This window comes from Macrobrachium rosenbergii, chromosome 11, assembly GCF_040412425.1.
Source record: "Macrobrachium rosenbergii isolate ZJJX-2024 chromosome 11, ASM4041242v1, whole genome shotgun sequence".
Taxonomy (NCBI): Eukaryota; Metazoa; Arthropoda; class Malacostraca; order Decapoda; family Palaemonidae; genus Macrobrachium; species Macrobrachium rosenbergii.
Window position 1 is genome coordinate 226,445 of NC_089751.1, and position 27,500 is coordinate 253,944.

Below are 27,500 nucleotides of genomic sequence, written 5' to 3' on the forward strand. Positions count from 1 at the left end.
AGAATTGGAGTCAGGCGTGGCTGACGAGGGACCCAGGGGTGCAAACCCCCTCGGTGTACCTGAGGTAATGGGAGAAAGAGATTCCTGTCTTTGGTGGAGGGCAGACCTTCTTGAAATGGTTCTGGGTGTGGTGTCCGCTGCATTCTGCTTGCTAGGGCATCTCGCCTAATTCGCTGAGGGCTCTGTTATATTATAGGTCTTGCAGCGGTACCCGGTGATTTCCCTTCATGGTGAAGGAGGAAGTTTTTGGTGGCTATCCTTTTGTGAGAATCGAGGACTTGGCCTGGAGTTGCACGGAGAGTGTCCCTTCCGTCAAACACCTTGGTGAGCAGAAGGTAGGGCTGATGGTGGCACGCCTGTCACAGTCACGGTGTCCCAGTCAGGTGGTTTTGGGGTGGCCTTCCAGGTGGAGGTAGCTAGGCAACAGAGTGGTACTGGGGAAGGACATCCCCAGAGGAGGTCTCGTCCCAACAGGAACTCCACTCTGTGCCTGATTTTATTCATCACGCCAAGGTAGTGGTCTTAGTTTGCTCCTCTATCTAAGTCATCATCCATCAGGTCTTTTCGTCAACAGTGGCACTGGCTGGCACTTGAGCCAGGTCAATCAGGCTAATATCTGTGCCAGTGTCTACCGTAGCTGGCAGGTTCACTGGTAAGCTAGAGCCATCCAGGGGTGCCACTGAGACGGACTGAGTCCAGACCCGCTCAGGATGAGACATATTTGGCCACATGGGTCATGGTACTAATTAGGATAATGTGCTTGTTACAGGGAATATGCTTTGGGTAACCAGGATATATGGCAGTAGTGCCCAGGAGTTCCACAGACTTAGCAGGGTCCCTTTGAATGGGCTAATTTCCCTTTGGTGACTGTTGGTGGAGAAGATTGAGTAGATGTAGAGGGAGAGGAGTTTTGGAGGTTGATAGTAGGCTGTCTATTGTTGCCCAACTTGTAGCGGCAATCAGCTTCAGCATGGCCGAACTTCTTACAGTTGGTGCAAGTAGGCTTGCTAGGCAGTCCATTCTTTGGGCGAGTCGAGCCTGAGAGGTACCTGGGTGGCACCAGGCGGCGGTGAGACGTACTGTGGGACTGGTTATAAGTTTCCCATGTATCGGCCATACAGCAGGCTTCCATAAGTGTGGTGGGCTGCTTATCACTGAGATACACAGCAAGGGGCCGAGGCACACATTGGAAAAGATTCTCCAGCATGGTTCGATTGAACAAGTCCTCAAAGGTATTGCACGACAGGGAGTCAAACCAGCGGGTACCAGACTGGGTCTTGTGACAGGCCCATTCAGTCCAGGACCAGCCGACTTCCTTGGCAAGACCTCGGAACCGTTGTCTCCATTTCTCTGGGGTTATTTCATAGGCTTTTGTGATGACCCTACAAACTTCGAGCATGTTGCCTCTTTGACTCTTCTCCAGTGAGCGGAGGGCTGTCTTAGCTTTTCCTTCCATGTGCTTAGTAAACACTAAGGCCCTCTCTGTCTCGGCAGTTTTGTAATTTTCAAAGAGGGCCTCTATCTCCTCCAACCATGCTTCCAGCTCTTCCTCAGTCCATTTGGGGACTAGGGAATTAATGCTTGAGAGCGGAGCATTGCAGCAGGTGTGGGGTTGGAGGCTTGTTGGATCGCCATAGCTTCAGCACTTTCCTTTTGAGCCTTCTCCAGCTCGAGCTCCTTTTCCTAAAGAGCCAGCTCACTTGCCTTAAGAGCTTGCTCACTTTCCTTGAGGGCTAATTCATGCTGTCTCCTCCTTTCCTCTACCTCCTGTGTTTAGCTTCATAATTCTGCCATTCCAGTCTTTCTTCCTTCTCTTGCTTGGCCAAGTCATCCAGCTGTTCCTTGGCCCACTTGGTGAGGTCTGATCCCATGAGACCTTCCCCAGATCCATGAAGGCTTTGTAATTATCTGCCGCTATGTTTCTGGTGGGTAAGGGCGTCTAATTGGGTTGACTGGACGTACTTGGGGAAATGGTCTGTAACAGTGGGGGACTGTCCCGTAATTTGGTGGCACTTCACTGGCGTGGCACCTTTTCAGTAAGGTGGCACTGTGGTAGAGTGTGCCGTGCGAAGGTCACATTGATGGAGCGATTCTGAAGGAATATTGATCCTTATGGGCAGATGCTCTTGTAAAGTGGAAGTGATCCTGAAGGAGTTATGGTCCTTATGGGCGGATACACTGTTGTTGGCACTCTGTATCTCAGGTACAGGTGCAGGGGCTTATGTTATTACTTTGTCTTGGTGGCACTGGGGTGCCTGTGTGTTCCAGGGAACAACACTAAAAGGCAGTGTAACCAAACTGCACTGAAGGAAATGGCACTCTACCTGAGGCAGAATGCAAGTAAGGAGTAAGAGGGAAAGTGGAAAGGTAAGCGCTTCAGTAACTTAAGTCGCTGGTAGTGCCTCAGATTAGTGGCAATGTGGAAGGGGAAACCCTTGGGCTTGCACTCGTGGGTGGCTAGTTCTAAGAACTAGTGATTGTTTCCTGACATGAGGAAAGGAAGGTTTGAGGTTGCACTCAATATGTGATTTGGTGCTTGCAGTATATGCAAGTCTTGGATAATGGACACCCACTCGTGCATGACAGTCAATAATTGTCATTAAATGTTTGTACGCACGCTCTATGAGAAGCATGAGAGTTCACTCCACAAGCTGAAGCACTTAATGAGAAAACAGAGATGGGAGACAATTCAGTGAACACGGGCGGGTATATAAATGTGCACACCATGTGTGAATGAGTAAAAAAGGAAGAACTGAATGGGGATCTTAAAAGATCAACGGTTGGTGTAAAAATGAAAAGAAAAAAAATTATTGTACTTGGCTTTATGAATTAGTGGGTTTATTTTCCAACACTCATTTAGTTAATTTTAGTATTCCCTTTGGTAAGATGGAAGAATTAGAGTTCTCTCTCTCTCTCTCTCTCTCTCTCTCTCTCTCTCTCTCTCTCTCTCTCTCTCTGAGTATATTTGTAATGGCCCAATCTGTCAATGAGGAAGGCTTTCAGCTTGCGGTCGATGATCCAGTAGGGGCCCATGTAGGGCTGGGTTAAAGGCAGTCAAACGGCATCGGTTCTGATGAACACTTGCTTTGCAGTATGCAGATCATTGGGGATAAAGGTCTTGTTGGTTGACTTATAGGATGGGCGGTCAGGGGAGAATTTTCCGACGATGGTTCCGAGTCTTGTGATGTTGGGTGAGGGATTATTGTTGGGGAAAAACTCGGCAGGTATCACGAGCGGAATGCTATACACCATCTTTGCTGCTGACAGGTCAACGCCCTCTTCGGGTGTGGTCCGAAGGCTGAGGAGGACCAATGGAAGCTGCGAGCACCAGGTTAAGGAGTTTCAGCGAGACATCAGGGCTGCTTTCAAGGTGCTGTGGAACCTCTCAACCATGCCATTGGATTCGGGATGGTAGGCAGTTGTGTGATGCAACTGGGTGCTGAGGAGGCAGTTTAGGGACATCCAGAGCCACAACATGAAGGTAGTGCCTCTGCTGGAGGTATGCTGAATCCGGACACTCATGATGAGAGGAAAGCACTGGCGCACACTGCTGCTGATGCCTTTGTCATCGGGGCGGCTTCAGGCCATCTTGTCAAGCGGCCAACCACTGTTATGAGGTACCGATGTCCTTCAGAGCGCAGGAGGGGTACTACAATGGCGATGTGGATATGGGGAAAACAGTGTCGTGGTTGATAAAAGGAGCCAACACCTGAATCTGCGTGACACTGGATTTTGGAGAGCTAGCAGGAGGAACATTCACAAGCCCATGACTTTGCATCTTTCAATATTCCGTGCTAGACGAAGTGCTTCTTCAGAAGGGTGGCTGTGGATCATCCTGAAGAGTGCGCCAGACCATGGACAATGCCAAAGATGTGTTCGTCTGAGCAACTGTGAAATACTTGGGCGTGGGCAGCTGGTGCTGATATCACAGAGGATGGAGGTAGGGCTATTGTCATTGAGCGGGACGTTGTTCCATTGCAGAGACGTTAAGGAGGTCTTACAGACATTGAGCTCTTGGTCCTGCTGTTGCTTAGCTGCCAGCTGCTTGTAACTGAGGCCGAGGTGTACTACATCAATGGAGATTCTGGAGAGGGCATCAGTGACGGGGTTGTGTTTCTCAGGAACGTGACGAAGGGTGCAGTTGAATTTGGTGATGGCTGACAACTGGCGGAGCTGACTGGGTGACCAGACATCAGACTGTCGGTTTAGAGACTGTACTAGCAGCTGATGGTCAGTTTGAAGGATGAAAGACATGGCCTCTAAAAAATGTCAGAAGTGTTTGATGGCAAGGTATGCTGCCAGGAGTTTGCTGTCAAATGTGGAGTAGTTTGTCTCTGTCTGCTGAGGTGAAGGGTCAAGGATGACTGTGGATGATCTGTTCTAACACAGCTCCCATGGTACATTACTGGTGTCCGTGGACAGCAGTAGAGGATGACCTGGTGCAGGGAAAGAGAGGACGGTGGCCTTGGTGAGGGCGTTTTTGGCAGAGGTGAAAGCTGCTTCCTGTGATGAGAAGTCCTTAAGCCCTCCATGTTGAAGACAAGGTGAAGCAGCGAGCCTACATACCAGTGACAAAGAAAAGTAGTCAGCCCTTCCTGCTTGTGTGGAGGAGTAGTCACTAAGCCCTTCTGCTTGTGACAACGTGAAGCGGTCAGCCCTTCTTGCCTGTAGCGAGGACGAGTCTTCAGCCCTTCCTGTCCTCCATTTGCACAATCTCTGGATTCTTGGAGAAACAGCATTTGCTGCCTCATCTTAAAGATGTCCCTTTTTGTGACTTGTACGAGCTCTGGTCATCGTACCAGCAACGTCTCTGCTGAGTTCCCAGCCGCCCTTCTGTGACGTCTTCAAGCCTGAGGTCATCGTGCCAGCATCATCTCTTCAGCTAAAACCCCAACCACAAAGGATAACTCACCAACTCACCATTTAAGGACTAAGATTGCTCTACCTTCCAACCTGTTCCCCTTCACTATAACTGCTTAGCATTTATTCTGTTTAGTGTTACTTGGAATGAGAGCAAACAGGAAACGTTTCGTTTTCTTTGTAAATAAGATTGTGAATAAATGTGTTGTAGTGTTGTGAGAGCTTCTTTTTATAATCATTTTCCATATTTCAATTGCTGGTGTTGAAACACTGTTGTTTAGAGTTTGAAAGAACCTGGAACGATTCTTGGATCGTGACATTCATGAAAAACTGACTGGTCTTCATCTTAAACTTCTCGAGGCAACCAGAAATACAGTTCTTTCTCTCACTCCTGTTGCAGCAGTCCCATAATCCATCAGTCTTGATATATTGAAGGTCTGCTTTTTTTTTCTATCTGAAAATATTTGGCAACACTGAAGACGACTTCCTATCCCTGGGTGGCTAAACATGCTTTAAAGGGACTCTCCATTGTCTTGTACGGCTGGGATAAGGTCGTTAAATAAGTTCAGAAGACTTCTGCACCACGTGGTGCATAGGGCAACACTCTTCAAAAACTATGCAACATTTGTGTAGATACAAGTTTTTGCTATCTTATGGTAATGAAAACTGAATGGAAAACTTTTTAGTTGAAAATGTTAAAAAAATGAGGCACATCTAAATAGCAATTCTTTAAAAATCCTAATTCATTACAATTTATATAGTATGAATTGAGTAGATTTGACACTGCTGCATTGTTCTACTTTAGCTCCGCCCTACCACTCGATTTTGGTTTTATTATAGCAACAAGGCTTTACAGATATCTGAATTCCATAAGTACACTTACGCAATAAACCAGGAAAAGGCCCAGCCACATCTTGTTCATCCTTCGAGAGGTCTTTTACACTTTCCCTGACCTGACTCATCTCTGCGCCTTTTCAGACATAAGAGGACCAACCAAAGATCAGAGCTACGAGAATCACTGGAAGTGTATGAAGCCAAAATTTACGTACCTGAATTGACGGTTAGGGGCAAGGCAAAATAAAAGGGAAGTCAAAGAGAGAGTCATTAGTAAAAAAAAACAAAAAAAGCCGCAAGTGATCAAGTGGTGTACATCTTCATCTTGAAAGGACGTAAATTCTGTTTGGGGAACTGTAATTTGAATTTCTATAGAGTCATGAGAGACTATTGTTAAAAATTCATTCTGAAAATGACTGATGTAAAGTATTTTGTCATGGATACAATTTGAGTCTGTGTAAATGTTCATAAAGGAAGTATTAATGTTTGAAATGATATTCCTGTAAATTTAAAAATATCTACTTCTTTAAAGCCATTAAATTTAGTTTTGTCTTGAAAAAGTCCTTCGCTTTTGTTCAAATACTGAGTATTATTGCATCAGTTAATTACAGAGAGTTCTGATCGGGTGAATGCTGAGAAATCATTATCTTTGCTTGAATGCTGAATTAAGGAGGGTCTTGGGAGCTAAATCGCTGAGTGTAAACATTTGTAGGAGAGAAAACATATTTACTAAGGGATTCATATCCAATGAAACACGGTTTTTCGACAACAACTTTTTATCAAAGGACTGGATAAAGGTGAAAGTTGGCAAATGTATATATAATAACCCCACCTAATTTTTGCAAGTATTATTTGATACCTAAGTCCGGTAGCCCTGGTACTTATCAGAATAAAATTGCGTTTCCTACGCCAGGGCCATCAAAACCGCAGGTAAGGGTTTTGAACACAATAGTGACGTTAACCTATGACGTCATGAGGCTCCACCCACAGTGAAGAGAAGTTTACAAATGGGGAAAGTGTCTCTTCACTGTGGCAAGAAAGGTTTCGTCATCATCCTCTCGATTGCATTATCATTCTCAATAATTTTATTATCATCATTATTACTTTATGAAGGTAACAGACCCTCTTTCAAGCATATTTTGTTAAAGAGGATGACAGCATCAGTGGAACTGATTTTATATATGGTCTTCTCAATTCTTCTTAATATTAGAATAACCCAAAAGGACATAATTCCTAATATCGGAATTATTGATAAGGAGACAGACCACTGCTGCCTCCGCCTCCTGGAGGCCCTAAACATCGGAAAAGAGAGACCTAGCCTCAACACCAAGCAGGAGACGTCCCTCCACCTGACAGTGGCATGTAAGGTGCCGCCCGCCAGCACCCCAGAGCCGGAAATGAACCAATCAGGTGGTGCCACAATCTACTGACAGTGACCTTCCCCATACTACCCTCCCAGTCTCCAACGTCTGCACATTGAGAACAGTGCAAGCATCGACCTCTGGGAGATGGTTTGGCCCAGGGCTTATGATGAGTGCTGCCACATTTCGCCACAAATGTCTTAAAACTGAAATGTGCTTTTTTCAATTTTTCCATATTTCGAATATGTCGAGGAAGGGCCTGAGAATTGATGAAGTTCATGACATTTTGGATTGGGATAGCGATGCTAGTGATGTGGAGACATTGGAAAACCCCATATTATTTCAAGAGAGTGGTAACATGCCTGAGGATGACGTCACGAGGGCTGGAAGTAGCAACAAGGTGAGGCATACTTTTCACTCAACAACGATGCACCAAGCCTTTTCGCCCCACCCATCCCGTCACTTCCGCCACTTCTTCTGAGAGTGTTAGCACTTCCCCTGTATCTTTTTATGGAAGGAAACATAAGGTGAGGATACAGAGTGCATTGAGGAAGTTAAGAGATATGTAGGAGACAGTGAAGATGAAGAGGACATTGATGATCCGACCCCTTCAACCCCCTCCAAACGTCCAGCAAGGAAGGTAGCCAACACTCAGCCGACATCTGCCCCCATTCCATCGACATCTGCCACCTTCCATGCAACAGAGAATTCTAATGATTCACCTCTGTTTAGTTCAGAAGACATAAGTGATATGTCCCTGGTGCCAGTGACCAACATCACCTTCAGTGCTAACCCAATGCCAGCAGTCAGTGCCAACCTAGTGCCAGCAGATTTATTTTTTGGGACTTGCTTCTTATTCTAGAATGCTTATATTGTATTTACAAACGATTTTGGTGGTTATACATTGACTTTTGACTAAGATATAGGGTAAATACCTTATGTCCCTCAAAAATTTAAAGGGCCTTTTTAGAGTGACATTTACATAAAGAACTTTTTGACACCTTTTAACTGCTTAGAATTCTTTTATTAGACTTTTTTCTTATTCTAGAATGGTAAAAGCACAAGCATACCAATTTCATAAACATAAATTCATATACAGCTGCCCTTCAGGTAATTGTTAAAAATACTGATTTTTTCATAGAATTAATTTTCCATTTTTTTACCCGTTACAATTTTTTTTTGTGGCCACAGAAGGTTGAAACTTAAAACAGAAAATCCCACACCATCCTACTTGAAGACTGTGAAGCTGCAACTCCGTCAAGACAATTAAAATAATTTATAAGTGTATTTTTGTATATAATTAAATTTTTCACTATTTATTTTTTAAAAATATATTTGTAATAAATATGGTTTAATGTACTTCTCTGATTTCCTCCTAACCCAAGAAATCTAGAAATATATATGTAAAAAACAAACATTTTTATAATAGGTCAAAGTGGTGGTTCCCAAAGTGGGACCACATTACCCACGAGGTACCTCAAATGAAAGGTTACCTACACAGGGTTAATCCCCTGAAGCAGCCAATGAAAACTCAGCCCTCACAACATGGGACACCTGGGACGCTATAACTACCGTCTGACGAACCCATTCCAACCAGTCTCGGTCGAGCTTTCTCGCCGAGAACATGTCCTCTTGTTGTTTGCCTTGTGCTCTCCCACTGCTGTGTTGTGCAACATCGTGCCTTACCAGCCAAGGATAATAATTTTTTCACGATTTCTCCGACGATCAGAACGTCGGAGAAATTTCAGTGACTTGTGAAATTGTGATAAGAAAAATGAACTTTCTGAGAGCAGTGAAGAATAGAAAATTTTGTCATAACTTGTGTAGTGTGTGTGTGTGTTTTTTTTTTTACCTCTTCCAAACAGGTAAGATGTCGAGGAAGAGATCAGTCTCCCGTTCCTCCCTCACCCTCCCCACTTCCCCAGACCCCGTCAGAAGAAGGATCATGGACCCGGACGAATCGGACAACGAAATAATCCCAACTCCTGTGAAATGGACACTGCCATGAGAACCCCAGACACAGAAGATCCAGCACCTGACCAACACACAACTGAGGAGCCCTCCACTTCAGACAACAGTTCACAGGAAGAAACAAATACAAAGGTACACCATATAGCTTTTCAGCATGTCCCAAAACCTGGGGACAAACTTGTGACAAAATCGTGATAATAATTTGCCCAAATTCAGAGCACTTTCTTATGCAAAGGTAGCTGCCCTAGAAACAGCAAATCCATCACTAATTATGACAGCCAAATCCAACCCGAAGGGAAATTTTACAATCACCCCAAAGAATCAGGAAACAGTGGAATTCTTAAAAAAACACTCTTGAGCTTGTTCTGCTTGACCCTGCAGAATGGTTGATGAAAGCAGTAGCTTGCAACTACCCAACTGAGTTGCAACTCACCCCTCTTGAGAACCAGCCCTTCATTATGAACACAGACATTGACACTGATTCCAATACCAGCTCTGGCATAAACCCATTTTTCCCCCTCAGTGACAACAGGGAACTGCTGAAAATACTTCAATGGAACATTCTCGGCGTACGCACCAAATCTGCATTACTGCAGTTGCAAACTTCCCTAGGAAACCATGATATCACTCTGCAAGAAACACTCCCTAGACAAAACCTGTCCTTCTCCTTCAAAGAATACACTGTATACCGGACACCTCACACCGACACTAAAAGAGGGGTCCTAACACTGGTCAAGAACAATATTCCCTCCTCCCAGATTCCAAGCATAAACTGCGGACCAGAAGCAGAAACACTAAGCATAAAAATCCTTCTAGAGGGCACAACCCTTGAAATCCACAATGTTTACAGAGCACCAAATAGGACCCTAGAAGCAGATGCACTTTTTGATGCAGCCTCCAGTGAAAATACCCTTATTACAGATGATTTCAATGCACATCACCCCTTCCTTAAGCCCAGACAACAAACAAACCCTGAGGATGCCACCTGCACTTTCTTTTCCAGGAATTCCTGGAAGTAAAATTGTTGAACACCCTGGTCTCCAGGAACCTGCAAGAAGGAGCAACATGGGAACTGCACCCTGTTCTTACCAGTGACCACTTTGCCTTGCAGACAAGGCTACAGTTAAGGAGGCTCCCTCCTCCTCCTCTTCCCCCTCCAAGATGGAACCCTGAGTTTGCAAATTGAAATTCCTTTGAAAATCACATGACTACCTGGTCCACAGAATACACAAATCAAATTCCACAGGGATCTTTGCACCATTGATACCAGGTTTCCTGCCTTACTTCTTTGGATTTCTGCGACAACATAACTAGTGCCACTGGAGCATCCATGCCAAAAAAGAAATACCTTATCACAAATACAAACCACAAAGATGCCTGGTACTACAGCTCTCGTATAAAGGAGATGAACAAAAGATTAAACCGAGTGAGGAAACTCTTCAGATGATACAGAACAGACAGTTTGCATGCCACACTGACTGAAGTCTCAGCTCATGCTGCTCAAGTATCCAAAGAAGTAAGGCAGGAAACCTGGTTTCAATGGTGCGGACAAGTACACCACCTCACACCCATTGCCAAACTGTGAAATTGGTTCAGCAAAGTCTCTGGCAAAAACAATTTCATAAACGTCCCCCACTCTCACCCACAAAGTGAAGCTGATAGAGTCACCCAGCATTTCACCAACAGAACAAAGACTGGTAACCTCTCCTGCGACACTCAGCAATGCCTAAGAGCACTTGAACCTCTCACAAGCAGAAGTGTACTGGAAGCCTGAAACACCCATGACCAAACAGACACTCCCTTCACCATGGAGGAATCAAACCTTGCATTAAAGAAAGAAAAGGATACTGCACCTGGATCTGATCTTATAACCTACAGCATGCTCAAGAATATGGGTGAAGCTGCAAAGACAGTATACCTAATGCTAGTCAACAAGACCTACGTTGAAAGCGCCAGACTGAGGAAATGGAACCAGCAGGACATAAACCCAATTCCCAAACCAAAACAACCAGGCACCTACAGACCCATTGCTTTAATTAGCTGCACTGAAAAGTTAGCTGAGCGGATGGTCCTCAACGGACTACTCTAGAAAGCAGGCCCTCTACATCCATGTATCTATGCATACAGGAAGGGAATTGGAACTCAAGAATGCATAACTGATGTCCTATCCACAGTAAATGGAAGGAAGGCCTTAATTGTCTTCCTTGACCTTGAGAAAGCCTATGAGTTGGCAAATTCCACTGTCATACTATCCTCACTTGCTCGAAAAGGCATAAAGGGTAATCTCTTGGCACGGACACAAAAGTACACTCAGAACTGAGAAGAGAGAGTCTACTTTCAAAGGAGCCTACTCTGAGTTCATTGAACATGAAAATGGGATGCCACAGGGAGGAATACTTAGTCCCTTTCTCTTCAATGTCCTCATGGAAAATCTTGCTACACTGAAGCTACCCAAGGGAGTAGAAATCTTCATTTATGCAGATGATGTCTGCCTGGTATGTCCCCAGCAACCAGGAGACATTCAAATGCAGAGAACCCAGCAATCACTATACCTGATTGAAGGTAAGTGCAAAGAACTCAGCCTCAAAATCAACACAGACAAAACTAAAGCTATGGCCATCAAACACACTCGCCCACCCAATAATCTCTCCATCATGGGAGAACCCACAGAATGGGTGAGTGACTTCATGTGCCTGGGAGTGAATATAAATCACAAACTCTCACCAGCAAATGAAATACAACACTTGAAGCAGAAGACCATATGTCGCCTAAATGAGATGAAAAAGAATCACTTCACTTCGCCAAGGTGCATCAAGTCATCTACTTAGAATGTCCTGCATTCAAACCACCCGCTCTGTAGTGGAATACGCGGCGCTGGCACTCACAAAGATGACACACCCTCAGGTCTGCTCACTTGAAGTGATTCAAAACAATGCAATGAGAATCATTGCAAGGGCCCCAATGTGGACAAAACTCTGCCTACTCAGAGCAGAAACCAACCTTCTCCCTCTCACATCCAGAGTTGATCAAAGAAATGCCCTCACCATAGTCAGAACCTTGAAAAGATGTAGGGATTGCCCTTTGAGAAACAAAATAGCTAGAATCTTAAACCTGCAAGAGGAACTCAATCCTCCCAAGAATTACATGTGGAACCTCCTTGCCGCTCTGTGAAGGGTCAACATGCAAGAAGCTATTGCTGCAACTAAGAGAGAAACAACCAGCGGCAACTATGTCGAGTCCCCTCCTTGGACTCCCATCCCCTTCAAATTCCATTTCACTCTTCTCCCGGCAAACAAGCAGCACTGCTCTCCGGCACAACTCAGACAAGCTGCACAAACAGCCATAAACAACACATCCGCTCCTAATGTCTACTACACAGATGGGTCAGTGGACCAAAATATACCAGCTGCAGCTGCAGCAGTAGTCTCCTCCTCCCTAAAAGCGAGCTGGAGACTTTCAAACAATGCCTCCACCCAGCAAACGCAACTAGTTGGCATCCAGAAGGCATTAGAGGATTCTCTAAACCAGGCAGGAAACACAACAATCCACACAGATTCAAAGTGTGCAATTCTTGCTATAAAGAATCAATCACACACTGACAATGTCCACATCCTAACCAGCATAAAAGCTGCAGCCTTCGTTCATCAGAGCAATGAAAGGCAAGTGACACTGAATTGGATTCCCAGTCACATAGGAATCGAAGGAAACAAAGAGACAGATCAACTTGCAAAAAGCACTCTGCAATGCAGTACAATCAGTATTGCTCTAAATCAGTCCCTCACACAAATGAAACAAAAAATTTTCAGGTACTGCCAAGAGGAAACCCACAGCGAAATTCGTCAGGTACTTCCCGAAGGATCCAGGTCTGCAAAATGGTATGTAGAAAACACCAAATCACAAAGGTTTTCTCTTTCCAAGAACACACCCAGAAGACTCGCAGTCATCATCAGCCGGCTACGGTTAGGATATATGTGCACCTGGCAGTTAATTAATCCTGAAAACAGACCATGCACATACTGTGAACAAGTAATGGATCAGCCACTAGATCATTATCTGTTACACTGCCCGGAGACTTTTCCGCTGACGCAGAACTTCACAGAAGCCCCGCTAACAAACACCAAACTAGTATCTCACATAATTGAAAATATTGAAGAATTCTCATCGTTCCTCTGTTCCCAGGTGAACAGCAACAGGCCCCATGCAATACACATTAACCTTGCGCAAAATGTCTCTCTTGTTATTTACCTCTTTTCAGACAGATGCAACCAACTCATCTCCACTGAGACCTTTCCAGAGTCTGCACGGGCGACCCATGCATGTATGTGTTTGTGCATGTGTACGTACATGTATGTGTATGTATGTATGTGTACATATATGTGTATGTGTGTATATGTATGTATGTATGTATATATATATATATATATATATATATATATATATATATATATATATATATATATATATACATACATACATATACACACATATACACATATATGTACACATACATACATACACATACATGTACGTACACATGTATGTGTGTATGTATATGTGCGCACCTGTATATATATGTATATGCATTTCCATCTTAACATTACTTTAGTCTCTTCCTCTAATTTGTTCATGGTTATATTATTACCCATTTAAAACTTTTTCCCTCTCTCCCTCTCCCACGGTGACCCACCCCACCTAAAACGCACCTCTCAGACATCCATATTCCATCCCACTTCACCAAATGACTTACGGACTGCTCTAGGAGCAAGGCCGTGATGACATACAGCCATCTCAAGTATAAGCAAAAACCATCTTCCATTAATTACACAAAACCAGCATCATCTCCCAGTCACCACCACCAATCTCCTGCTCAACAAATAAAGTCAGCTATGACCATACTTTTTCTCTTCCTCACATCTTTCCCTTCCTTTTTAGTCTCCTCCTCTCAAGACTAAAACTACAATCTGCTGTCGCTATGCCTTCATCTTAAGCTTCACACTTAATCTGAAGGGACGCTTACGTCCCATCCTTTCTCTGCAACATACAACTCCTCTCTTCCTTTCCAGCTTCTCCTACTTTGGGACTTGCTGCTGAGACTACACTTTTCAATTCTGGCCCAGTGGTTAAATGGGAATGGTATCAGCAGTGGAGGCATTTCCACACCAGAAAATGCACTTACATGAACTCATAAGTATCCTTTTCTCAGCAGAATCCCTACCATCAGTTACGGGGTGCTGAATAGCAAGAGCCCGTGCCAGCACAAGGCTGGCTAAATCTAAATCCATCCATCCCATTCCAACCAGAAAGCAAGCCTACCCTTCCTTGCGAAATGAACCGATGATACGGTTGGAAACGTTGGAATTCCGCTACGGCCTTAGAAGTTAGAACAACGACGAAGATTCTGCACGGGAATACGACAAATCCCGATTTCCTGAAACTCTCCGGCGACCAAAGGCCCCTTTTAACTTCCAATTCTTTTAAGCAATAAGAAAAATTAATAATTCAAGAAACCAATTCCTTACCCAGACTATGAACATCGGCCAGTTATTAGCAAATATCAGCCCTGACGAGAAGAAAATAATTAGAAGAATTGAGAAGACCATATATAAAATCAATTCCACTCATGCTGCCATCCTCTTTAACAAAATTATTATTATTATTATTATTATTATTATTATTATTATTATTATTATTATTATTATTATTATTATGTGGAGGTTTCATAGCAACTTCCACAACAGTTGTTGGGACTAAGTTGTTAGCTTGCAATTCTTCCATTTTCTTAATATTCGTATTGTTTCTACTTTACAAATAATTCGGTGTATCCACATAATAAACCAGTCTACAGCTCATTTGTTAGATCTACATCTATTCAGGGTGGAAATACAAAAAGACCATCCGTTTTGTTTTACTTCAGGTTTCGACACTATAGCCTTCTATTTGCAGCAAGTCAGGAGCTATCACTAGAAGTAGAATTCAAATGAAAAGCAATGATACCTCATTTCCCTCAATTGTTAGAGGTGCAAAGGTCAACGCCATTGTTTTATTTCAGTTAATGTAAACCATTACAATTTTTCTTTTCTTTATTTATATTATACAGCACCCTAAACAGCGCTCGTATACTCGCTGCAAATAAAAGGTAAAGGTAGGAGTCAAGATTTTGAAAGCAAGCTATTATTTACCTGCTTAATATCAATCAAATGTAACACACTTTATATTGATATGCATGGAAAGGAAAATATATTGAAATCAGTTTGAATGAGGAACATTTTGTTATAATCATTGTGCTTTAATAAATATGTTTTAGATGTAGAAATAAAACGTCTAACACTATACATAATTTATTTACAAAAAGTCTACGTCGCCAACTCTCGAGGAAGAGGTCTTCATCCCCGTCCTCATCGTCGCTAGCGATGAGGTCAATGATGACTGGTTCCACGCTCTCAGGGATATTGTCAGACTTCCAGTACTCCTCCTCAAAATGACGGGATTGTCTCAAGACCAAGAGAATGAGAAGGTCTGCTCACTTCTTCCCAAATCCCCCATGTTGGCGGAGCTTTGTCTACCTCCTTATAGCGTCAGCAGGTGAATTGCCACAAAGAAAACGAAAAAAGGGACCTTGAGCAGGCACCTCAAGATACGTCATCACCTACGTAGTTACCCTAGGTAGGAGGCGACTCAACCCAATTGGGCAGAAATTGTCTCTCTTGGCCTTGGATTGTCTAACAGCTCCTGCCCACACTTCTGGGGTGGCCAAGTAACTATTACCCACTATAGAAATGATTACCTGTTCACGCTATAGTAAATCTTACCATGGGCCTTCTCACTTGTATACAAAGTGGCAAGCCGTAGCACAAATGCAGTCTTGCAACCACGGGGACAATTCCATACCCGGCTGGCCATGATCGAATTTGTTGAAGCCTAGACTGTGTAAGGTAAGCGTTAGTGACTTACTGCCTACCTGGTGGATGAGCGGAGCCTCTTGACGTCATATTATGTTTACGTCACGAATGGTTTTAGGATCCTCGTCCATGATTTTCTTGGTTCCAGCATCGGCGACTTCACTGTACTCTATAAAATATCAAAACTATCGAACTTAGGTACTAAATAATACTTGAAAAAATTAGGTAGGGTTATAAAATAAAGACTTGTCAACTTCCCCTTTATCCGATGCTTTGATAAAAGTTAAGTATAACTTAGTTTAACCAGACCACTGAGCTGATTAACAGCGCTCCTAAGGCTGGCCTGAAGGATTAGACTTATTTGACGTGGCTAAGAACCAATTGGTTACCTAGCAACGGGGCCTACAGCTTAGTGTGGAATCCGAACCACATTATACCGAGAGATGAATTTCTATCACCAGAAGTAAATTCCTCTACTTCTTCATTGGCCGGCCGGAGAACCGAACGCAGGCCCAGCAAAGTGCTTGTCGAGAACGATATCGACCCGTCCAACGAGGAACTGATGTTCTGATAAAAAGGTGTTGCCGAAAAACCATGTTTCATCGGTTCTGAATCCATTAGTAGGTACATAATCACACTGTAACAGAAATCGCTCATCTCGGTAATATTGCTCATGTTCATTCTAGCGTAAACCGTAGTGTACTGTATTGCAGTTAGCATAATTCAGAAATAGTAGGGAGGTGTAAATTAAACTCCTCATAGGATCTCCTCGATAGAGCATCCCATGGTAAACTATATGACTTAAGAGTCATATATTTTTGTCAGTTATGCTAAGTAATTTTATTTGTTTCTGATGTTACGGAATGTGCCTGCAGAGGCAATGGTTGCATGTTTGATTAACGTCAATTTTTGGACACGTATAGTAAGAACAATTAGAAGTAACATTTCTTTTCAATAAATTTGTTTTGTTGCATTCAAGCTGATTATAAGAAAAGAATAATGTACAGCGGGCACAATTTAGAACTTTGCTTAAAGCTCCTTCCTGTGAGAGAAGTAACGTAATGTGATCTGTTTTAAAAACTACTGTTCAGTGTCTTCTGTATAAAGCATTCAGTCTTGCGCATCAAGGTAAATCCACAATAGTTTTGGACTTGGGCATCACAAGAGTGAAGTCTGTAGTTGGGATACTATCCTCAGTGAAAGGGCAAGGATCTAGCGATTCAAAGCAGAATTCCGTTTTCTGTACTTAGTAAAGTTCATATATACGAGAGACCTGAGACATTTTCATTCCGTTGGGTATCCACACTTTAATATAAGAATTCAAGCCCTAGTGTTTGATTGTTTCTTGGTATTTGTGTTTAACTGTTAATTATTTAGTGGTATAATTTTTTCGATTGATCTTGTATTTCATTGCATTTTTGCATGCCTGTTTCCTTTAATATTTTTTGTGTACGTTTTCTGTTTGCTTTTCTTTGACTTTGTTATTTTTATGTGTAAATAGGTTACTAATGCTATTATTTATGTGAATAAATTGCAAAAAGTGAAACCAATGTGGTATCAGTAAATTATTGCTTGGTCCTACAGTAGGTGCTTGCCTGCTCTTAATTTATATTATTGAATGATAAGTAGTAGCAATCGTGAATTAAATTGTTTATGGAAGTCCTCATCTCTATATGCCTTAGTGTGTAGGCTGGAGAGCAGCAAGGCAAGAAATTTTATCGTGGAGGATATCCAATGAAACTATCTTCTGAGAGAAGTGGAATAATGTCAAGAGGTCTGTTGAGTCTCGGTAACTATTAGAGAGTACCTAGCAGGTTAAATAAAGCAATTATTTATTGATGGGTTCTAATGGTCGGGATTTGCGGTCTTAAGCATTTATGGAAACCAAAATTTGTAAGAGATATCCTTACTGTCTGTAGTTCCTTCTCCACCAGCTAGAGTAGCAAACCAGACTGACATTCCTGTTACAAAAAAATATATGCATAAGACTAGACTAGACCATTATGTAACTCTCTCTCTCTCTCTCTCTCTCTCTCTCTCTCTCTCTCTCTCTCTCTCTCTCTCTATATATATATATATATATATATATATATATATATATATATATATATATATATATATATATAATATATATATATATATATATATATATATATATATATATATATATATGTGTGTGTGTGTGTGTGTGTGTGTGTAATATGCATATATGATGAAAACTTAAGGTTAGCCAGTTAACGAGCCGGAATGCGAGTATGTTAGGCAAAGTAGGAAATATTGATGATTGGGTTGGAATGAAGACAAACACACACACACACATACACACACACACAAACGCACACACACACACGCACACATCCTCATCACAATCAGCTACAACGAAGTTCAAGCTAAAAGCCACGAAGAAATGTCACACCTCACGAATTGCTTATTATCCCCAGCCTCCCCTTTCATAGTCTCAACCAAGTAGAGTTTGGGTCTCCAAACTTTTCTAGTGCCTGAAGGCACCCAACTGACGTTACTATGAACTACGCTTCACAGAATGGTGCAAAGAACATGCTGAAGCCATCTTCATATTCCCTTCATAATTATCTCATCTATATGTGTAACTTCTGCAATTTTCCTTATGGTATCATTTCAGTCTACATGTCCTACTTAAAGCTTTATTTAAAATTAACGAAATTAACACTAAGTGGGAGATAAGAAAACAAAGGGTTAATGATAAGAAAAGAAACATTTGATATGCGTTGCATGAACAAAGAAGAAATATGTACAGGCATCCAGGAGGATGAAAAGTTTAGTCAAAAAGGAGGTGAAAGACGTAAAAAGTGCAAGTAACAAAACAGAAGGTAAAATGTTAACAAGAACTTGAGGGAGAAAATAATGAACAAAGGGAGCTCAGAAAAAAATACACTAAAGGATAGATGTTAGATTTGTGGGGCGAGTACATATTCTGAAGATTTTTTGGATGTGGTAAAAAGAAGAATACATGAATAAGGGGGTGTACTGTTGATAATATTGCATAAGTGGCCACTAAAGACACAAAGGGCAATTAAGAGGTTAAAAAATGGAAGGACACCAGGGGCTGATGAGATTGCAAGAGAGACCGTGTTGCAGTGGAGAAAGTGTGGCTGAGAAGCTGAAGTGAAAAAAACTTATGAAGGAATGGATGAAAGGATTAATAACTTTCTGTAAGTATAATAGGAACAAATCCTTACTTGGTATACCAGGGAAGGTGTATTGTAGGAATTTCATTCCGAAAGTAAGACGTGAAAGAGAGACTGATATGGGGAGAACAGTATGGGTTTAGACCCGGGAAAAGAATGCAAGAATCAAGTGTTGGTATGAAAAACTCATGTGAGAAGTTTGAACACAACAGGAAAAAACTATATAGTGCTTAAATACTCATAAAAAAATCTCATGACAGAATTGATAGAGGGGATATGGAGGATGTTGCAATTGTATAGTGTATAAGGTAAGTTACTGAAAAGTATGTTAGAATAAGTATTGGGAGAGTGGCTGGTTTGGTGTAAAAGTGGGTCTGATTGTATGGTATGTTATGTCCAAGAGGCTGTTCAGTATCCTTATTAGATATAATTAAAGACAGAACTAAGCATCACTGACCATTTCTATTTAAAACGATGGAGCACAAATAATGATGTCCCAGAACTCTGTATTATCTTTGAACAACTTCAAAAGCTGAGCACTGCAAAATCCAGAATGGAAAACTCATCCAGACTGTGTGGTGATAAACTGAGTCATGAATGGATTGTGAAATGGTTGGTATCTGCAAAGTAAACATCGCCTGGTTGGGAGTCTGAACAGAAAATACAGATTCTTGTAAAAGTGTCTGAAATTGCTTGCAAGAAGCGAAAGTTAAGATAAAGCAATGTATGTTCATATGGACGGCATAGGAAGGAAGCATAGATAATACTTAATGGTGGAATGAGAAGTTAGGTAAGTCACAGGATGGGTGAAGGGAGAGAGCTACCAGGGTGTATGCAAAAGATTGGGGAGAGACTTGGATTGTCAATGAAGCTCAAGTTAGGAATGGATTGTTAAGGAAAGTAAAGAATGGAAATCGAATGCAACTGAAACAAAAGGTTGAAGCTGTTGAGATATATTATACAACGTAAGAAGAATGGTTAGGATTTGGGATGCGTTGTGCAGAGGAGGAGAGGAAGACATTAAAAGTTGCATAGATGTTGTAAACAAGGATATGGACTAACAAAATTATTATTTTAGTATATGCAGCATTTTCATATATAAAAGATGTAAGATATGTAAATTGCTGAATTTATGTTAAGTACTTGTCACTTGTATAATTACCCCACGACCTATTTTCAAATATAGACCCTTGCACCTGTGACCAGTAGTTTAGCCATCAAAAATGTTTACTTCGGTTAAGACGGTGTGCGAAGCAGCAGTCCGGCAGCCAGTTGCCTTAGACTAGGACTCAAACCACCTGCGGGAGTTTTTAATCATCCTTTCTACCTGTAGGACCTGAAAGGAACGGATTTTCTCATACATTTTCAGAAGCCTGATGTACTGTACCAGCAATGATCTTGGTGTAACCTTATTCCTGGGGAGTGTGCTGAAGTGTTTACCTTGCGCCGCCTGTTCGAAGTAGTTCTACAACGCTTGCCATCGTCTTGGCATGAGTCGTGATCAAGAGTCTGAACACAAGCACCTAAGCGCCACTCTGAAAGCGGGTCGCTGGTTAAGCCCTTAGTAAATTCCAGCCCTTATTGACATGATTCTTTAAATAAGGCCTTTATCGGATATCAAGTAATCATCGAAGTTTACGTGTCTTATGTCTTAGCATCTAGTACTCTATTAACTGTGTTAGCAGTTCTTATATCCCTTTGGGAGTTTTACGTTTGTACTATGTGCATTGGGCTAGCATAGCCATTAACCATTTTAAAAAGTTAATAATTCAGCTTTAACGTGATTAGCTTATTGTTTAAAGTGAGTATTGATAAACAGTTTTAAAGGCTTATGTTTTTCATTATGCTTTCATGTATTAATGATGGCCTGTCATAATTTCCAGTGGTTACCGAACTAGATTAAGCATGCATTGTATACCCGCTACTTCGCATCGCTAGTCGTCGTAAATTCTTCAGGGCCACAAACAGTTAGTGAGAACCTCTCGAGTTTATTAAGGTGTTAATGTTCACTTAGGGGAAATTTCTCAGTGTATGTTGGTGTATTATTAATATACTGATTAATTATGTTTCGTGTTTCCTTGGTGCCTATAGTTTACGAGTATTTTGGTGTCTAGTAAAATACTGAGTTCATGTGCCTCTAATATTAAATAGGAACTAAGCAGTGTGCAAAACAACGACTGCTGGCGCACTTGTGGGTAGGAGGGTTGGATACCCTGTGGTTGAGACTTCTGTTTGGTAAAGGGGGAGCCTGTATTGTGAAAGTTTTACTGTACATGGTATTCAGCCATGATTCAGTAGCTATATTATGAATATGGTTGTGACCATTTTTTTTTTTTTTTTTTTTTTTTTTTTGCGGTTGGGGGAGGGGGCTATCTCTTTAAGCTGAGTATATTGTCGTGGGTTTCTGATTTATGATTTTTGACATTTCTGAAGTCCTATCAGAGTCTACCCACACCGTCGAGCCTTCTTGGAAAATTTTGGGTTCATTACAATGATCTTAATGAAAGCATTCTGAGAAATGTTTCACAAAACTTAAATATCGCCAATTCCTAGGTGGGGAGGATGGATGTTTGTTTCCTAAACAACCTACAACCATATATCACTTTTATATGGTAATATATTAGGATGCTAAATAACTGCAAAACACGTGCAGAGGAATAGAGAACTTATGCAGCACAGGAATACCAAATAATTCTCACTTTGTATTAGAATGTGAAACTTTTCTTCTCGGTAATATCAGAAAATTATGCATATTCATTGCACAAACCACTAGTATTCTTAAAACTCAGTTGATCTGATCTTTTGAGTAAAGAACAGGTGTCATATAACGAGTAAAATTTTCATGAACAAAACCTACACCAACTCAGACCATACAACTTAAACTAAAATAATATTGGCTTAATAGCAAATAACTTTTATTTACAAAAATATGTGCGAGAGTTAGTCTTGTAAACAGAGAATGGGAACCATATTTATATTCATATTGCTTACTAATATGAGTAATTGTTAGTTTACATGTGTGTAACGACACACGGCAAGGTTGCTGTTGGGCTATGCCATCATGGACGTATCCTTTATAGGAATAATGCCTGTCGAAAGACACTTTGATTAGTGAACTGTCGTCTTGTACCTAATACATAACACAAGTTTTCAGAAATCACTGATGTTGATTGTTGAATGATCACGCCGAATGCGGTCGCAGTTAAATCCGTTTGAAATTCTACTCGTATGAGAGAAATGAAAATGTATTTAATCACTACTGTTAATATTTCATATTTTTCGGTTCCTAAAATGGCATTATTCTAGTTTTCACATGAAATTGCAAAATACAAAAGAATAAAAACGCAGGGTTATAGTCTGCTATTGACCTCATTCGACCTCACAATCAGGTTAAGCGATGTTTTTCAGGCCCCTTTATCAGTATGCTTTGTTAACAGGCAAAATTTTTATCTGATATACTGTTTATCGAAAAGTAAACTTATCCAACGTGCAACATGTCAAGTTTCCTTTCATAACATGACCGACTGAAATTCACTAGAGCAAGGCAGTTTTGCCAGGGAAATATGATGGTGAGTTTGATAAACCTTTTTAAGAAAATCCGGAGATGGAAAAGGGATCTGTCTCAAGAGATTTGGGTGACACAGATACAAGAAGAGGCAACTCTTAAAGTCTCAGAAAGGTATAAACAACAGAAGCACTTCCTTCACGATTTATGAATACGTTTACCAGAAAAAAAAAATCCCGATTGAAGAATGCAACCCGTTATCTTTTTATACATCCCTTACAGGGAGTTAAAATTGATATTAACAATGCAATAAATTATAGCCGACTTTCAACGCTTCTGCGTCACCTTATTCATTTATGGCAAAAATTTAACTACATAGCTTTCAATGAAACAGAACATCATATAGACAAAGAATTAGAGAGAGAGAGAGAGAGAGAGAGAGAGAGAGAGAGAGAGAGAGAACATCACATAGACAAAGAATTAGAGAGAGAGAGAGATACGATGGCTTACCTCATAAGAGTTTCCAGTGCCGAAGTATATTGGCACGAAAGCGAGCCAAATGATGCAAGTGGTGTACATAGTGAAGCCGATGAATTTGCTCTCGTTGAAATTTTCTGGGATTTTCCTTGTCTTGACGGCGTAGACGGTGCAGGTCGTTATGAGGAACATGTTGTATACCAGCGACAAGAGAAATGAAGAGTCTTTAATACGACACTTCAGGATAACCTGGTCGCGAGTTGGGTGGTCGAACCTACCCCCGGGCGGCTCAATGATTAACCACACCACAGTTGCCACCACCTGCAGTTACAAGGAAGAATTTCGAAAATAAATAAAAATTTGTAATAATATTGCCTTCATCAATGCACCTGAAGAATATCGGTTGAGTTTGATTTTCAAGACTAATTTCATAAGAGTATACTATTCTATTTAATAGGCACAGAATTTGAGTTTGTTTTAACTATTACAGCAAAATAGATTATAAATGTGAAATTAGGTATTTTCATGCACATAATATACATGATAATGCATACTTCTTCACGTTTGCACTTTATATTTATTTGTCTAACTACTATTTATATATATATATATATATATATATATATATATATATAATATATATATATATATATATATATATATATATATATATATATATATATATATATATATATATATATATATGTACATATATATATATATATATATATATATATATATATATATATATATATATATATATATATATATATATATATGTACATATGAATATGTGTATATATGTATGTATATATATATATATATATATATATATATATATATATATATATATATATATATATATATATATATATATATATATATATATATATATATAAAATATATAAAATATATATATATATATATATATATATATATATATATATATATATATATATATATATATATATATATGTGTGTGTGTGTGTGTGTGTGTGTGTGTGTATGTGTATACGAAGGCGAGAGCAGACACTCAGACAACAGACATAATGGAGCTATTGAAAGGCATTCTGTTTTCTATCCATTTATTAAGAATGCTGACGTTTTGTATCACTTGATACATCTTCCAGGCTGAAATAGCGATTAAAGTAAACAGTATTTGTAAAAGATATGATATATGCACATTATATACTTATTTACACCATATTAGCGGTTAAAAAACAGAGCAAGGGGAAAAACCAAAAGCAGAGGCAAGAAGCGCAAAACACCTACCCAGAACAGGAGGGATGAGAGAGAGAGAGAGAGAGAGAGAGAGAGAGAGAGAGAGAGAGAGAGAGAGAGAGAGGCGGGGGAGGTAGCACAGACACAAAGGCTAAAAACAAGAGCAAGCTATGTAATGAACAGTTGGGTTGGTGCTGATTGGTGATTGAGGGTAGGGACACTCAATTTGATCATTATAGGTTCAAGGGTGGCCAGTTCCTCCATACTTCGTGTTCTTCCCTCAATACTAAAGTCCTTGACGTCTACATGTGTTTTGCGAGTCTTGCTATGGTTTCTCACATTTGACTGATCAGGATTAGATAGTCGAATACCTGTTCTATAGCTAATCCCCTGGTGAGAGGAGATTCGGATCTTTAGCAGCCTCCTGGTACATCCGATGTATGTGCCTAGATTACATGTGGGACAGGTACATTTGTAGATTACACCGGAGGTAGGCAGGAGGCTGATTCTATCCTTGAAGTGAAAGAGGGACCCTATGGTTCGGGGGTTCATCGGGATTAGCTTTAGGTGCAGAGCAGGTAATTGTCTCTTGAATAAACTAACTCATTCTTTCCTGAATCTGTTGTCTGGTAAATAAGGGAATCTAGCATATAATCGTAATTTAGGGACACTGAGAACTATGGTTGAGGGATTTAGTTTCAAATTAAGCAGTTTGTTAAGGGATCTGTGGAAGACTGATGGTGGGAAGTAATTGTTCGTAAAATAGCTAGTGAGGAAAACAATCTCATCATGAAAACCCGGCCAACTGGAGGTCAAATTAACAGCTCTATGGAGGAGAGTGGACACGGAATTAATTTTAAGATTAAAAAAGCAGGAGCTTCTAGTACCTAGGCCAGTAAAAGTATTCTTCCTATAAATGCCAGTGTGGAAACCTATCTCGTCTTTAGTAACTTTTACGTCCACGAAGGGAAGTGAGTTTCTGGTTTCTTTCTCAACAGTAAATTTAATATTATGGTGTCGACTATTCAAGTGTGCTAAAAAAGCGTCAACTCGGTGACCATGTTAAAAGAGGGCGAAAGTGTCGTCAATGTAACGTTTGTAAAAGAGCGGGCGGGAATCAGAGGGCCGGCTTATCATGATGAGATTGTTTTCATTGGTTTTTTACCAACAACTGTTTTCCATCCAACTTATTTTTTCAATATGTGCGGAAAATATTAAAGAACAACTTCATGCCAAAGTACAAAATTCCAACCGATCCCAAACTTTAAATCAATGCCAGTGCTCCATTTTTACATGGTAAAACTGTTAGTCAAAAGCTTTCTCAAATTATTTCTAGATATTATGAAGCCGTAGAAATGAATCTAATTCCAAAGAATCCTCTGAAAATTGGTTCTTTATTCAGTACTAAAGACAGTTTATGTGACCTTATGACGTCCGGGGTGAAATATAAATACGATTGTCCTCGGCGTTCTCGAGGAACTTAGGTGGGTTGCACCCAAAGAGTTCTCAAGGTTCGCGCCGATTCTCACTAAGGTGTGAGCTATCAAACAGGCAATAAACTAAGTAATCCCAAATTTTCAAATATCAGAGAGCATGCCAAAAAATGCGGTAATAACATTGAATATGATCAATTTAAAATCATTCCAGGGGCATCTTCCGAGCTAGCACTCTCTATTCTGGAACTGCTAATTATCAAACAGTCAGTACAACTGTCGAATGCCCAAAACTCCTCCACCCCTCTCTACCTGTCGAAACCGGCTTCTTTGCTGTTCACTTACCCATATCCCAGTCCCTCCTCCTCTCTTCTATTTAAGTTGGTACCTCCAGCAACGCCTAAACAGTCCTTATGTACAAATGTTTTTAAAGAGATTTTTGCACAATTTACATGTATTCACAATATTTATCCTTTTACTGCAGCCTTGAAAATAATACGAGTTGTCTTCAAACGTCGGCACATATAAAGATGATTTTATGTACCAGTCTGTTTCCACTGCTCTCGATTCGCGGCTTTGAAGACAGCACGTCTAGAAAAATCATATACTCCACAGTAGCAAGAAAAGAAGGAAAAACGCAAGAGAATGCACGGGAAAAGGACACCTGGAAGAAGAAGGGGGCGGAGAAAGGCCAGGGTCACGAGGGGGTGGGGGTCACACAGGAGGAGCCAAGCAATTATAGGATTAAAAGTACCCAGCACACAGATATAAATACAGCCGGCCTATGCGTCTGGTCCCTGTACGGATACTTGATAATGTGGACTGTTTGTCCAAGAAAGCTTGTAACTGAATAAATACTCGACTATAATCCAGGATAATCCGGGATCGAGCTGTCACAAACTGAACCTAAGACCAAACAAAATGACATACTAAAGTTTAGGCTTACAAAATCCAAAAACATGTATGACCTTGAATACCAGATGGTTAATTGCCAGGGATTAAAAAGAAAAGGTTAATCCACGGCAAATCCGGGATCACGCGGTCACAAACTAATCCAAATATATACTTAACCATGAGGAAAACGGAATCTTACCCATTCAAATTGCAGTAACGTATAAAAATTAATCTTAATTTTGCTTATATTTATCAACAACTTTTTTAATTATTAAAGCATCAAGTTTAAATAAACCAAGACTTAAATTTAGAAAACTTTCATTATTTGACTTAATAAAACAAGATTCGATGATATTCCTTTTAATTGTGTCATTGCACGGGACTAAAGGTCTTGCTTTACTCCAGTGAATAGGATGATCTAAATCTCTCATATGTACGAATAATGCATTCGATATTTGGCCAGTTCTCACAGAATATCGATGTTGTTTGATTCGCTGTGAAAGTGCTTTTCCAGTTTGTCCATAATATATTTTATCACATTTTCTGCAAGGAATTTCATAGATGCAGCCAGAAACACCTTAAGAGAATTTTTTATCACTAAACTCTTAACATTAAAATTACTGAAAATAACATTTATGTTGAAAAGCTTTAAAATTCTAGGAATTTGTAAAAACCTTTCATCATACGGTAATTTGAGAATATTATGCTTGCTGAATTCAGGTTTGTTATTAGTTAAATAAAATGTTTTCCTGGATCTTTTTCATGCTACATCTACAAAGGTCCTTGGGTATTTAAGTTTCAAAGCAACATCATAAATAGTTTTGATCTCAGCATCAATGAACTGCGGGCTACAAACACGTAAAGCCCTTAAGAACATT

The 27,500-nt window shown here is 40.6% G+C and overlaps 1 protein-coding gene across 2 annotated transcripts in view; it reads right to left on the reverse strand.

Moving 5' to 3' along the window:
* mGluR (metabotropic Glutamate Receptor) overlaps positions 1–27,500 on the reverse strand; it is a 1,154,435-nt gene that overhangs the window by 66,742 nt on the left and 1,060,193 nt on the right. For both annotated transcript variants that reach the window (XM_067111043.1, XM_067111042.1), the window contains exon 10: positions 23,108–23,395. In XM_067111043.1, coding sequence (XP_066967144.1) covers positions 23,108–23,395 — 288 coding nt within the window. The remainder of the gene's footprint in view (positions 1–23,107; positions 23,396–27,500) is intronic.